The 16,214-nt window shown below is 36.2% G+C and overlaps 1 protein-coding gene across 12 annotated transcripts in view; it reads left to right on the plus strand.

Moving 5' to 3' along the window:
- The window catches only part of tpo (thyroid peroxidase), a 170,533-nt gene that overhangs the window by 91,955 nt on the left and 62,364 nt on the right, over window positions 1-16,214 (plus strand). For all 12 annotated transcript variants that reach the window (XM_073928006.1, XM_073928008.1, XM_073928010.1 and 9 more), the window contains 2 exons: window positions 5,584-5,713; window positions 9,706-9,912. In XM_073928006.1, coding sequence (XP_073784107.1) covers window positions 5,584-5,713; window positions 9,706-9,912 — 337 coding nt within the window. The remainder of the gene's footprint in view (window positions 1-5,583; window positions 5,714-9,705; window positions 9,913-16,214) is intronic.

Here is a 16,214-nt window from a genome sequence, read left to right on the forward strand (position 1 = left end):
TTGCACTGGCTGCCAGTTGCTGCTCGCATCAAATTCAAAGCTCTGATGTTTGCCTACAAAGTGACCTCTGGCCTTGCTCCTTCTTATCTGCTCTCACTTCTACAGATCTATGTGCCCTCCAGAAACTTGCGTTCTATGAATGAACGTCGCCTCGTGGTTCCATCCCAAAGAGGGAAGAAATCACTTTCGCGAACGCTCACGCTCAATCTGCCCAGTTGGTGGAATGAACTCCCTAACTGCATCAGAACGGCAGAGTCACTCGCTATTTTCAAGAAACGACTAAAAACTCAACTATTTAGTCTCCACTTCACTTCCTAATCTGCAATTGCCTCTTTGAATATCACACTAACTGTACAAAAAAAAATAAAAAAATAAAAAAATAAAAAATACTAATACTACTAATACTTCCCTTCTTAGACTTTACAGACCTGAAACTTGCCTATAGCACTTATTCATTGTTGCTCTTAGTTGTGTAAATTGCTTCCTTGTCCTCATTTGTAAGTCGCTTTGGATAAAAGCGTCTGCTAAATGACTAAATGTAAAATGTAAATGTAAATCTCTAATAACTGTTTTATTTTATCTTTGCCATGGTGACAGCACATATTAATTGACTAGATATTTTTCAAGATTCTAGTATTCAGCTTAAAGCGACATTTAAAGGCTCAACTAGGTTAATTAGGGTCATTAGGCAAGTCATTGTACACTTACCGGCCACTTTATTAGGTACACCTGTCCAACTGCTCATTGACGCAAATTTCTAATCAGCCAATCACATGGTAGCAGCTTAATGCATTTAGGCATGTAGACATGGTCAAGACAATCTGCTGCAGTTCAAAGCGAGCATCAGAATGGGAAAGAAAGTTGATTTAAGTGCCTTTGAACAAAACATGGTTGTTTTTGCCAGATTTGCTGGTCTGAGTATTTCAGAAACTGCTGATCCACTGGGATTTTCACACAAAAACATCTCTAGGGTTTACAGAAAATGGTCTGAAAAAGAGAAAATATCCAGTTCTGTGGGCGCAAATGCCTTGCTGATGTCAGAGGAGAATGGCCAGACTGGTTCCAGCTGATAGAAAGGCAACAGTAACTCAAATAACCACCTTATACAACCGAGGTCTGCAGAAGAGCATCTCTTAACACACAACACGTCCAACCTTGAGGCAGATGGGCTACAGCAGCAGAAGACCACACCGGGTGCCGCTCCTGTCAGCTAAGAACAGGAAACTGAGGCTACAATTCACACAGGCTCACCAAAACTGGACAGTAGAAGATTGGAGAAACATTATCTGGTCTGATGAGTCTCCATTCCTGCTGCAACATTTGGATGGTCGGGTCAGAATTTGGCATCAACAACATGAAAGCATGAGTCCATTCTGCCCTTTATCAACATTTTAGGCTGCTGCTGGTGGTGTAATGGTGTGGGGTATATTTTCTTATCATACTTTGGACCCATTAGTACCAATTGAGCATTGTGTCAACACTACAACCTACCAGAGTAATGCTGCTGACCATGTCCATCCCTTTTTGACCATATTGTACCCATCTTCTGATGGCTACTTCCAGCAGGATAACAGGCCATGTCATGAAGCGTGAATCATCTCAGACTGGTTTCTAGAACATGACAATGAGTTCACTGTGCTCAAATGGCCTCCACAGTCACCAGATCTCAATCCAATAGAGCACCTTTGGGATGTGATGGAACGGGAGATTGGCATCATGAATGTGCAGCAGACAAATCTGCAGCAACTGCGTGATGCTATCGTGTCAATATGGAGCAAAATCTCTGAGGAATATTTCCAATACCTTTTTGAATCAATGCCACAAAGGATTAAGGCAGTTCTGAAGGCAAAAGGGGGTCCAACCCGATACAAGTGGGCTGGTGTGTGTTTCCTCCTGGTGCTCTTGTTTCCCCCACAGTCCAAACACATGCTCTGTAGGTGAATTGAATAAACTAATAAAATCAGTTGAGTGTGTGTGAATGAGTGTGTATGGATGTTTCCCAGTACTGGGTTGCAGCTAGAAGGGAATCCACTGTGCAAAACATATGCTGGATAAGTTGGCGATTCATTCCACTGTGGCGACCCCTGATGAAAAAAGGGACTGAGCCGATGGAAAATGAATGAATGAATAAAATGTTCTTGCTGTTTATAGCTTTACCCTCAATAATTTGAGCACATTTAAATCATGCAAGTTTTCTTTAGGATGATACGATTGATTTAGGTGAATTTAATAATATTCCTCTGCACCGGCTCGGCTGGCGAGATTTATAACATTAATTTTACATTGGCGGGAGGAAATGTACCATGTCCATCCAGTTCTAATGCATCAAATTATGTATTTTTAATGCAAAAACATCATCAGTTCTGATTAAATCTAGCTTTTATTACATGTGAACAAGTCGTTGGATATGGTTTGACATGCATATGAAACTTTTAAACATTTATCTGAATTGTATATAATTATTACTGGAGCTCGTCCAACACTCATCAGTTCCGAAAATACAGAGACTAGATAAACAATCAGACTTGATGCTGGACTGTTTTTCCACTCCAGACCATCAGAAACTGCTAGTTTTATAATTGATGATCTCTGCATCTCTATTGAACTGAATTGAGACGAGTAAAAGTCATCTTTATTGTCAATTCTGCCACATGTACAGACATACATTCATTTATTCATTTTCCTTCAGCTAAGTCTCATAGGGGCCGCTACTGGGGAATGAACCACTAACTATTCCAGCATATGTTTTACGCATGTCCTTCCAGCTGCAACCCAGTACTGGGAAACACCCATACACTCTCACATTCACACATTTATTCAGTCTTCTAGATCTAGGGATGGGTATCGTTAAGGTTTTAACGGTATTACTACTTTTATCTGTGCGTTCTGTGTGGGTCCTAATGCCCCAGTATAGTGAAGGGGACTCTATACTGCTCAGTGAGCACCGTCTTTCAGACGAGACGTTAAACCGACTCTTTGTGGTCGTTAAAAATCCCAGGATGTCCTTCGAAAAGAGTAGGGGTTTAACCCTGGCATCCTGGCCAATTCTGCCCACTGGCCTCTGTCCATCATACCCTCCTAACCCTCCCCATATCATAATTGGCTTCATCACTCTGTCTCCTCTCCACCAATCAGCTGGTGTGTGGTGTGTGGTCTGGCTGCCGTCGTGTAGTCTAGGTGTATGCTGTGCACTGGTGGTGGAGGAGATTCCCCCCTATGTGTAAAGCGCTTTGAGTGTCCTGAAAAGCTCTATGTAAATGTAAGGAATTATTATTAGTATTATTATTACCACATATCGGTTCGGTACTTTAAATGTTCTCTTCTCAGTACTTTTTTTATATTTTTTATGAAAAAATAAATTTATGGAATTAAAAACACTATTTTATTATTACGTTTTTAATGTAAAATAAAACAAAACCAGTAATTGTAAAACAAATAAGTAATTTTTTTTTTCTGTAAATGAATGTACAATAGTTTGAAGGAAAATGACTCTCATTTTTAAATCATTCTTCTGGAGTAAAATCAGCATGTTTGACTTTTCTGGCAGAAATGTGGAATCTTTCTTGGTTTATTGTGCTCCCTGCAGTTGAAAATACTGAGAACTGTCGAAGAGAACAGCCGAGAACTGTGAAGGCTTTTATACTTGACGCTCTTGCCAGAAACTCGAGCATTTCTCATGTGAGATTGCCAACTGTGCAGACGAATATCAAATATCGCACATTAGAAAAGGTTGGTCAGTTAAATTATGCTATTGTAAGAAATGTTTATTCAGCAATAATTCTCCAGATAGCAGAACCATTAACGTCAGAGCTTTACGATACTTCGGTCTTTTATAATGTAGCACCGATACCCATAAAGTACCGATACTATCCCTATCCAGATCTGAGGTGAACTCTCTGCTGCTGCTTTTAGTAGTATGGCAATAAATATCATGTGTAGTATGTTTTTACTTTATCCTATAAAGGATGTAATGCCAATATATTTTAACTCACATTGGGAGCATTTAACAATGAATAAAGCCCATAATCAGTGCCTGAGGTGATCTTTGTCATAGTAGTTTATGCTGTTGTTTTGCCACAACGTTGCAAAAATAGAAAGCATTTCTAAAAACATCAATTGTGCTTGTCGCTGTCATAGATGGTTATAACAAAATCTAATTTTAAAAAAGTGACCTTTTATCGCACGTTGTGTATTGCTAGGACACAATGTAAAGCTTTGATCTCTGTTTTGTTAAATGTGTCCTATTTAATCAACAGTGTAATATCGTTCGCTTATCGCCGTTCCTCTTAGTACACTGCAAAAAATGTTTAATAATAGTGTGTTTTTAATTTTATTTAAAATTCCTTCAATAATTTAATTTCAGTTCATTTTAATTTTTTATTCTTTTAGTTTCTGATGTAGTAAGCATCCCTTGTTCATAAATCTGATAAGTCACTAATCCAATACAATTTAGTTTGTTTTGTTTTTATTTTATTTTGATGTCGGTTACGCAAAACTTTTGTTTTAAGAAACAGTAACTCTGGCTTGCACATTTAATTTAAAAAGCTTTTCATCTAAAAAAACATATTTTATTTGAAGGGTTATGGTTGATTATAATGTTATTCATTCATTCACTCATTTTCTTTTCGGCTTAGTCCCTTTATTAATCAGGGGTCGCCACAGAGGAATGAACCGGCAACTTATCCAGCATATGTAAACATCCATACACACTCATTCACACACCTACACTACGGACAATTAAGTGTACCCTATTCACCTGTACCGCATGTGTTTGGACTGTGGGGGAAACCAGAAAACCTGGAGGAAACCCGCTCCCATGCAAACATGGGGAGAACATGCAAACTCCACACAGAAATGCCAATTGACCCAGCCGAGGCTCGAATCAGCGACCTTCTTGCTGTGAGGTGATAGAGCAACCCACTGAGCCACTGCGTTGCCCCTAAAATGTGATTCATTCATTCATTTTTTTATCGGCTAAGTCGCTTTATTCATCAGGGGTCGCCACAGTGGCATAAACCGCCAACTTTACGAAGCGGATGCCCTTCCAGCTGGAAAACACCCATGCATTTTCACATTCACACACTCAAACATTATGGCCAATTTAGTTAATCCAGTTCACCCGTAGTGCATGTCTTTGGACTGGGGTAAACCAGAGCACTCGGAGGAAACCCACGCCAACACGGAGAGAACATGCAAACTCCACACAGAAATGCCAACTGACCTAGCCGGGACTCAAACTAGTGACCTTCTTGCTGTGAGGGGACAGTGCTTACCACTTTGCCTTCGTCCCACCCAAAATTATTATTCTGCAATTTAAATATTTTGTTAGTTAGATTCCAACAATTGCAGGGCTCCACACAATTCACTCTGAATATCCCAACACAAATCAATTAAGTTGACGTAACAATTTCAAGTGGATTGAACAAAACAATTTGTCCCCAAAAAAAAAAATAATCTAAAGAATTGTGTTGTTTCAGCTCATTGTACATATGTAGTTTGAACAAGCAGCAAAATCCTTTTTTTGAGTGCATGTGTGATCTCGTCAGACATTTCCATCACGTCTGTTTGTACGGTGTGTTTTAGGAAGAACCCGTTTTGGGGGTCCGCCAACACCGGCTTGGCCAGATGGCTCCCCGCTGAGTACGAGGATGGAGAAAACCAACCCAAAGGCTGGAACGCTGGACGCCAATACAACGGCTTCCAACTTCCTCCGGTGAGATTTAGCAGAATATATCCACTGAATGCATGAAAGACTCAATGTGAAAAAACAAACCGTTCACTATGAGGACGAGTTAAAAAGCTTTGTCTTGCTTTCTGATGTAAATATCTTAACATTCTAGGCAGGGTAAAAACCATGGGAGGTGAACTGTAAAAAATATCTGTAAATTAGCAGTCTGTATTTTGTGATTCATGTTTTTATTTTTTATTTATGCTTTTGAATTGCATTATGAGATCCTGGTCTTTCTTATGAGAACTTTTAATCTTAAAAATGTTTAAAAGAGACCCTTTTTATCAATTTTCCTAGTTTGCAGTGCTATATTGTCTGTGTTGGTGTTGTATATTAAGGTCCAAAAACTTAATAATAATAAACTGCCAGTACATTTTCTGTTATTTTACAGATTTATTTTTCTATACGGTATATTATTTTTTATACATTTTATTTTTTTAAACTACAAAAATGTCAACACGTCTAAAATTTTCAACATCAAAAGTCAACAGAGCAGAGATCAGCATCCCATAATGCAACCATAAATAAACAGAAAACATAAGAAACGAAAGCTGTTAATTAACGCATACACACACACACACACACACACACACACACACACACACACATATATATATATATATTATATATATATATATATATATATATATATATATATATATATATATATATATATATATATATATATATATATGTGTGTATATATATATATATATATGTGTATATATATATATATATGTGTATATATGTATATATATATATATGTATGTATGTATGTGTATGTATATATATATATATATATATATATATATATATATATATATATATATATATATATATATATATATATATATATATATATATGTGTGTATCCTAAATCCCAAATGACTGACTGACTGACAGGTGCGTGATGTGTGAGGCCAGCAACCACGATGTGTAGCCGTTTCACTTTACTTCAGGACACATTAATGTCGCTCTTTAGGTCTATTAGAGACATTTATAAGTATTCCTAGCAAATCTTATAAATGTTGGAGACATACCAGTAACATAAACGCACTAAATCGCACTTCAGCAGCGTTTATTTGAGAGCGCACAAGAAGATCTGCGCTTGAGCAGCGTATATTTGAGGGCGTGCAAGAAGTTTTGTGCACGAGCAAAGGAAATCGGCGCGCAAGCAAAGAGATTCGCATGCTCGTAGGCTATTACATAAATGCAATCTCGATCTAATACTGCACTCACGACATTTATCATTGAAATAACACCACAGGTAGTTGGTAGATCTGAGTAAAAAAGGCCCGCTGTCACAGCTGTAAAAATATACTAGAGGAAACACTGTATGGAAATAAATAGATAGATAGATAGATAGATAGATAGATAGATAGATAGATAGATAGATAGATAGATAGATAGATAGATAGATAGATAGATAGATAGATAGATAGATAGATAGATAGATAGATAGATAGATAGATAGATAGATAGATAATTTTATAATTCTTTAAAATATTTTTTCTTTAAAAGTATAATTATTAATTAGCCATTTAAAAACTCAAATGAAGTTCCCTCATCCATGTAACCCTGACTTGGTACATAAAATCACAACATGCTTCTTTGAATTTTATAATAATGTCATTAAATCTTCCATATACATGCAGAATATTTATAGGCAAACCTCTGTGAAAGTCTGCCAAATAAGCTTGAGAAAGTGTTGCATATTTAACAGCTGGATCTCACATCTACCTGTGACACATTGGCCTTTCCCCGCTCTGTCATCGCATTAAAAATGCAACGCTATGCACACGGTTTTAAGCATGCACAACCTCTTCCTCCCAAATGCAAAGAAACACTCGACTCAAACTACTTTTAATGAGGCAGAAACCGCAGCGCTTCAGTGCAACAAGAGCCACGGCGAACGCTCATATTGTCACATCTCACATTGTGTAGAGCCGCTGGAGAAAAAAAAAGGCCCTGAAAAAACACTTCCAGCTAATTTCTGTGCAAACCGGTTTAATTGCGAGTGGTTTAATGACATTTTAACAGGTAAACACACGCTGGCAGAGGAGTTTAATGAGATTTTCTTCCACTAAACATCAACATAGCAGGGGTGTGTTCATGCATTTCCTTTATTTATTTATGTTTTTTATGCTTAAGCGCAACTGCATTAGATTCTAAAGATGTGGATGTGTAAAGGGTTTTGTTTTTAGGTGGTTGTGTTTTTTACTATAATAAAAGTTATAATAGTTTTTATTTGTGATGATCAACCTGATAAAGTAAGGCTATTATTCTCATTCTAATTCTTGCTTTGGCATCTGATCAATAGTTAAATTGTTCATTAGTCTTCCCTTCCTGAACTCTTTGCAAATTTTTAAAGTGACTCTTAGTTTGTTGGTTATATTTTGCTGTCGCCTCACAGCAAAAAAGTCGCTGGTTTGAGCCTTTCACATTTTACCTGTTTATATATATATATATATATATATATATATATATATATATATATATATATATATATATATATATATATATTTTTTTTTTTTTTTTTTTTTTTACTCATTTATATCATTTGTTTTTATTTTTATTTTACTTTTATTTTTGTTCATGTAAAGCACTTTGAATTGCCACTGTGTATTAAATGTGCTATATAAAAAAACTTGCCTTGCCTTGCCTAGAATGACCAAGAGACAACACTCAATAGAACGTTTCATTTCAACAGCAGCGCCTAGCAACAGCAATGGATTCTGGCATTTTGGAATGAAATCGATCGGCTGACCATTGGATCTTATCGCTGTTGCGATGGCAAGCAGCTGCTTTGTTATTTATGTATTTATTTAAAAAGCGCATTAAAGCTGAGATATAACCTGAAATATCAATACAATACAACACTTACTAACACAATCATCAGCACTTTTAGTACTTTATTTTACAGACTTATAATATGCTTATGTACTATTGGAGTTCTCATTCCAAAATTGCCGCCGCGCCATCTAGTGGCTGTTTACAAAATTGCACTAGAGTGTCGCCTCTTGGTGATTCTATGCTCTTTGGTAAGGGTGACAGATAAGAAGTTTGTTGCAACTATCTTAATGAAATCCCTTACCTCAGGGACTTTTCCCCCTCAGGAACACCCTTAAGTTAAATTACTGAAATTACTTTCATGCAATCGGGCACAGGTGGCGATTGTAACTGCTGTCACTTGCAGAGAAAGCGCGGTTGCCTGAGCGTGCAAGTTCGAGAGTGCAAGCCTGAAATTGCAAGTGCAAATCTATTGGTGTGCCAGACTCTATTGGTTCATTCTGCTGGGATGACCCCAGATTAATAAAGGGACTAAGCCGACAAGAAAATGAATGAATGAACACTGAGAGTTAATATTAAGCTAAATTTAATCTCGGGGCCCACCTGCAGGATCGCTTAGGCCCACTGGTTGGGAATCTCTGATCTATACTTATATTTATATCCATACTTTTTTTTTTTTAAATCATGAGTATTAAATATGATCTGAAGTCTTTTAGGGATGATTTATTTCCAGGACCTTTACTTGCTCTGTTCTTTAGTGGTGATGAACTTTGTCTTTTAAAATCATAAAGCAGTTTTCTGAACAAATTTGAGCCGTTTTCCCTCCATTTTCTCACATGAGCCATAAAAGCCTGATGTCTAAAATATAAAACTTAAGAAAAAACACTTATGCCACATATGTATTTGTATGTATATATTATGTTTTGTTTAAAATTCAAGACATTTCATAATATTTAACTTTTAAAGATGGTGAACTTCTCAGGCTTTTATTTATCATGACAGTGAGTTTTGCTCATGAAATCAGGAAACCATTAGAGGCTGGTTACATCCACACATTGCTGCCAGTCTACTGTGTTTAAACCCCTTATAAAAGTGATTTTTGCATAGTAGGTCCCCATTAAATTGATAATCAGATGCTGGAGAGAGAATATGATTTACGCATCTTCTCTGATTTCTCTTATTGTAAGGTTCGAGAGGTCAGTAAGAGGATCATTCGCAGCTCCAGCTCAGCTCTACAGGAGGACAGGGATTATTCTCAGATGCTGGTGGACTGGGGTCAGTATATCGATCATGATATCTCCTTCACGCCGCAGAGCTCCAGCCAGACCTCGTTCACCCCGGGATTCGACTGTCTGCGCACCTGCGTCAGTGCAGATCCCTGCTTCCCCATACAGGTGAACACTCAACATGCTAATTTTGAGAGGATCATGTGCTTATGATTGTCCACAGCTGGTTCTGCATTGGCTAACACATGATTCACCAATCAGATGATTTCTAACTCATTCATAACCAGAGTTTGTTACCAGTACTGATAAAGGGCATCTGTTTTGTAAAACATTTGCTGGAATAGTTGGTGGTTCATTCCGCTGTGGCGACCACTGATAAATAAGGGACTAAACTAAAGGAAAATTAATAAATGAACAAATTTAGTGTTTTTATTTTTTTATTTTATTTTATTTAATTTTTTTTACAGAAAACAATAATTATTCTTTTTTTTGTTTTAATAATCAGCTACAGCATTGGCTTGTTCATTTTTCATCTATTTAATTTAATTGTATTTGTTATATTTTTGTAGTAATAGTAAAGGTTATTTCTGGTATATAAATAACTTTAACAATAATCACACTGTATATTTGCTTCTATATTATTCATCATTTGAAAGTCCTAAAAAAACACTATCAAATAAAATGCAAATTCAAACTAATAAGCTATACGTTTCTGTCTATTGTTTTACAATTAGAAAAAAAGAAGTGGTTTGTGAAAAGATTAAAAAAGGTTTTTTCGAAACCTTCAATACATGTGTGATCAGCAGGACGCAAACGCTTTCAGGGCGTGTCAGAACGCATTTTTGCTAATTTAAGGACGGGATAATCCACTTTGCGCCATGGCGCATGGTCTAAAAGCGTTTAAGAGTTTATTTTCTTAATGAGTTATGGGTATGTTTTGAGAATAAACAAATCAGAGTCTCATCTCCCATTCCCTTTAAGACCCAGCTGCGTCGCGACATAAGCGCATTTGCTATTTACAGGACGTAAATTAAGCCTAAGTGAAAAAACAGAGCATTTCACAAGCAAACAGTTGACAGTTTTTTAACAGAAAACTGTTAAACAGAGCATCTACTGCGTGAGAATGAGAAATAATGGATCTACTTTCGCTCTTGAATAGGGAAACCTTTACGCACAGACATCAATTAGCCTATAAATAGTTCATTTTGTTTGTTAAGCGCAAATATTTGTTTCAAAACTATTTCTAAATTCAGTTCTAATTTCCAGCAAACGAATAAATGAACAATAATAACGAAGTGTGATAAAAAACCTGAGTTATATCCTAATACAAATGCTGCCCCATATGGTCTAAAACCTGCAGGTGGGCAAATCTAAGCTTGTTTTTAATAAAACAAATATGGTAACACTTTACAATAAGGTTCATTAGTTAATGCATTTACTAACATGAACAACACCTGTACAGAATTTATCAATCATAATTGAACATTTACTAATGCATTATTAACATCCAAGTTCATGCTTGTTAACATTAGTTAATGCACCATAAGTTAACATGAACTAACAATGAACTGCTGTATTTTCATTAACTAACGTTTATTAACATAAACAAATACACTAGTAGATGTATTGTTCATTGTTTGTTCATGTTAGTAAATGCATTAATTAACATTAACTAATGAACCTTATTGTAAAGTGTGACCACAAATATAAATATGGATATAATAAATAATATTGCTAATAAAATAACATTATACAAAAGCAAATTGTTATGAATGAACTGAGAAAGCCTCCCAAGCCAGAAGAAAGCATAAAAGCAGTGGTTTTTCATATTTATGTAGGCTAGAAATTAATGTTTTGTAATATTTTAATCCTTTATATTCATATCCTATATTTATTCTTATTATATCCTATATATAGGCCTATCCTTAATATTTCAATTTTTTTCACGTGTAAAGATATTTGCGTATTGCTCTACATCTTGTATGTAGGCTATTAAGCAGTGTGTAAGCAAGGTGCAACTCTGCGCTGGAGTTTAGTCCGGGTTTGTTTTGGTCTAATAAAAAATCTATTATAGTTTCTTAAAATAGCAACGCGCCAGCAGTGCGCCTCAGAACGCCTTCCTTTTTACACCAGAACGCCTATGGGCGCACATGAGTGCAAATGCATTTGCTATTTAAAGAGCGTAGCGCAAAACATCAAAACAACTCTTGCGCCAAGCTGAAACCAACAAACAAGTATTGCGCCGTGCCTTGCGCCACATTGCGCCGGGTGTATGATAGGGCTCAGAAAATCTCGGAAAATAATTCCAGAAATGTTATTTTGCATGATATTGCCATCAAATTCAAAACATATACTCAGGAGATGTGTGACTTTTGACCTATTACTTTTCTGTATTGCTCCAGAACTGATTTCATATATTTGTTTACTCTGTTGGGTGTAATGCAATAAAAGTAACACAATTTACATAATAATATGACTTTTTAAAGTAACAAGTGTAACGTTACCTTTAAAAAATAAGTAATAATATTTGAATTACTTTTTAATTTAATGAATTAGATTTAAAAAAATACATTGCTGAGTTCAAATGAAAGAAGTCACAATGAATAATGCAGTCAATGAGAGAATGTTCATTGTTTTGAATGCACCGAAGAAAAGGAAAAGGTTATTGTAGTCTCAATGGACATTGATTTTGCTTAAGACAAATAGTACAAAAGTAGCAAACACATTGCTTTAAACTTTTGTAGGGGCTCAACCAACGTTAAAAGACCAATCAGGGATTTATTCGCTTATTTCAAGAAATCTTGAAGATTCAAATCACTTGATTCGACTCAGTTGAGTCAGACTGAATCAGACTAAGGGTGCTTTCACATCTGTAGTTTGCTTCGTTAGGTCTGGACCAAACGCAATAAATGATACATTGTTGCATTTTCTGCAATATGCCCATGAGTCCAGCATGACACTGAATGACAACGCTTCAGATGACTGTTCTAGAACCTACAGCTAATCAGTCTGTCTGATTCTGGAGTGCATTACAGCTCTAGAGCAAAATATAAGTGATAAATGATCTTAAATAAAGCAAATACATTTATAGAGATGGCATATAAGTGTATAACTTCACTCACCTGGAAAATGGAGGCAACTTGAAAAGTGCACACAGCATGCCATATCATCTGATAATTGTAGTAAATAATTCCATAAGGCAATTGACTGTGTAAAGAAACATTAACCAAAACAAAAATACAACATATATGCAGAGTTCAGCGGCTAATCAGCCGGAATCAGCTGAGGTGACGAGACTGTGAGCAGCCAGATCTAACTGTCACTCAAGTGGCCACACCCTTAATTATGCAGACTTAATATAACCTAATATAAACTAAACGGATGAGAAAAAAATTCACCCCCTTACAGTTGTCATGAAGGATAATATTAGATATATGCACCAAAGCCATCTTTTGTACCAGGCTGTAATCATGTGTTTATCAGCTGTAAAAATGGCTAGTTTACCAATGCAGCCAGAAATCACCTGGGGCCTCATGTATCAACGCTGCGTACGCACAAAAACTTTGCATACGCCAGGTTTCACGCTCAGAATCTCTCTCGTTTGGATTTACTAGCGATGAACTGAACGTGGGAATGTGTGCAGCTCCACGCCAGCTTTATGGCTGGCGTACGCACATTTTTTGTGTGTGCCTGTTTTATTTCCATTGGCGACTCCTAGAGGCAGTTCTCTACAAAGTGTCTGAGCCTTGCAATGGCAGCTGTATGAGACGGGTTCATCTAGCAGATATATAAGGTTTCCATACCATACAGTTGACCAGCCAAACATTAAAGCACAATTTGCAGCGGTCGCCTGTTTTCCCAATGTAATCTGAGCGATCTACTGCACGCACATTGTTATAAAGACACTATCTGAAGATGAATTTGAATGCGTGAATCAGAAACATTTCCATTCAATAAATGTGCAAATAAAATATGATGCACAAACTTATTAATGATTCCTACTTGTCTTTCTCGTGATAAATAGTAGGGAAAATTTGATATGTAGCGGGGGGAAAAAGACGCTGCATTCGAACCGAGTTGCTGCTTAATTCGAACACTGCTTAATAGCCTACACACAAGATGTAGAGCAATACGCAAATATCTTTACACGTGAACATGTTGACATGCGTTTTACGAGCTGCGCCACTGAGACTGTTAAGGGTGTTGCAGCCTTTTACACCTAGAAATCACACTATTTCTTTTTTAATTCACTAAGTGCGATGTTCAGACCCAACTGTGTTGACCACATCAGCTAAACTCTCCCACTCTATTTTTTTCTTTTGTTGTTAACTCCGGAGAACAAACTTGCACATAACACCGCTTTTCTCCGGTCTACCTCCGAAAGGAGAACCTCTAATTCACATTCTGTTCAAAGTTTCTCTTCTTGCTTGCTTTTGCCGTTGCTTTTTCGTTTGGTTTTGCCAAAATAAAGTCATTAGCATATTCATACGGGGGAGGAGGCAGGGAGGGGTTTTGCACTCGTGCATGTTGGGCACAGTTTCACGTTCATTCGGATGTACAAAAGAATATGCGTGGGATTCGGCGTACGCAGTGTTTCATACATCTGAATTTTTTTACAGCTTTTTTGCGTACGCAATGTTTTAGTATGATTTCCACGCAAGTCTTAGTACATGAGGCCCCTGGACTTCATGGAACCAGCCCCCCAAGGCGAGTGGATGAATTACAGTTTTAGTTCCTTCCGTACTGGCTTCCCGAGAGAGAGCAGGAGGTTGCCACTTGGTGAATCGATTATGTGAAACCCAGCATTTTTATGTACCGTGTACTCTACACAACACTCTACTCTTCCAAATATGATGAATACACCAGTAAACTGATTGGCTGTTTTAATTGAGGGGGGCGTGGCTTCCATTCCCTCATCCTCTGCACTGAACGCTGTGATTGCTCTCATTCATTATTCTCCTGCTCTTTCTGTCTCCGCTGTTGTGTGTTATTAATCACCGGCAACATCTATTTTCATACGCGAGTCATACCGGCAGCCAGCTTTTCTGCTATTGACTGGATAAGACATTCCCCCAGACATTTCATTACAATTATCTCTCTCTCTGACATGCGGTGTCAAGGAGCAGGGCCACTGTTCTCATTTCCAGCATTGACAGAAGTTCATTTAGTGGAAACAGATAAAATGGCACGCGTTTCCCTCGGGTGAAGTCATTGTCTGAGTCAGAGGTGCAAATATATTTGACAGTTCAGGACTGCTGAATTCGGCGGGAAATGTGGCGGAGGCCTATAATTAAAAAAAGAAACTATATCTCATTGATTACTTCTTTATCTCCGGCCAACCTCAAAACGCCATTCAAAATGGGGGTCACGGCTGCACCTTTCTGCTGGTCGCACATTTGGATCCTTCAGGGCTCGAACCGCTCAAAAAACATGCGAGTTTGTAAGTAATCTCAGCGTCCCCAGCCTGAGGCGAGAGGACACCTCCATAGATATACAAAATAGCATTTCAGTCTGACTCCCCATGAGCCAAAATACTAATACTGCATACTAATACTGATATTGCAGCAGCTCGCCGTCTGTGCTGGGAAATGACACATGGAAAATCAACGGTATACATTTTGCAATCGAGTCAAAGCCTAAGGAGCATGTCCTTGCCCTTCCAAGGGTCAAGTGATTTTCACAAATAGATTTATCTGTGAGTTCTGTTTTATTTTGAGGTTTTTAGTAAGTTAAGTACTTTAATATCAGTTTTGAAATGTCAATTTTATCTTGCATTTTTTAAAAGTTTATTATTATTATTAATATTATTTATTTATTATTATTATTGTTTTAGGTTTTTTTTAGTAGGTTTAGTACATTAATCAATTTTAATATATAATTTTTATCTTGCATTAAAATAAATGTAAATACTTTTGTTTTTAATTCTAGCTTTATATTATTATTATTATTATCATCATCATTTTTACTACTACTACTACTACTATTACTACTATTACTACTATTTTAATTAAAATTTTAAGGTTTTTATTGAGTTTAGTACTTTAATATCAGTTTTGAAATGTCAGTTTTATCTTGCATTTAATTCAATATTTTGGTTTTAATTTCAGCTTTATGTTTTTGTTGTTATTATTGTTGTTGTTGTTGTTGTTATTATTATTATTATAGTTTTAAGGTTTTTTGTAGGTTTAGTACATTAATCAATTTAAAAATATCAGTTTTATCTTGCATTAAAACAAATGTAAATACTTTTTAAATTCTAGCTTTAAATTATTATTATTATTATTATTATTATTATTATTATAGTTATTATTATTATTATTATAGTTTTAAGGTTTTTTAGTAGGTTTAGTACATTAATTAATTTTAAAATACCATTTTTATCTTGCATTAAAATAAATGTAAATACTTTCGTTTTTAATTCTAGCTTTATATTTTTATTATTATTATTATTATTATTATTATTATTATCA

The sequence above is a fragment of the Danio rerio genome, chromosome 17 (genome assembly GCF_049306965.1).
Source record: "Danio rerio strain Tuebingen ecotype United States chromosome 17, GRCz12tu, whole genome shotgun sequence".
NCBI classification, from domain to species: Eukaryota; Metazoa; Chordata; class Actinopteri; order Cypriniformes; family Danionidae; genus Danio; species Danio rerio.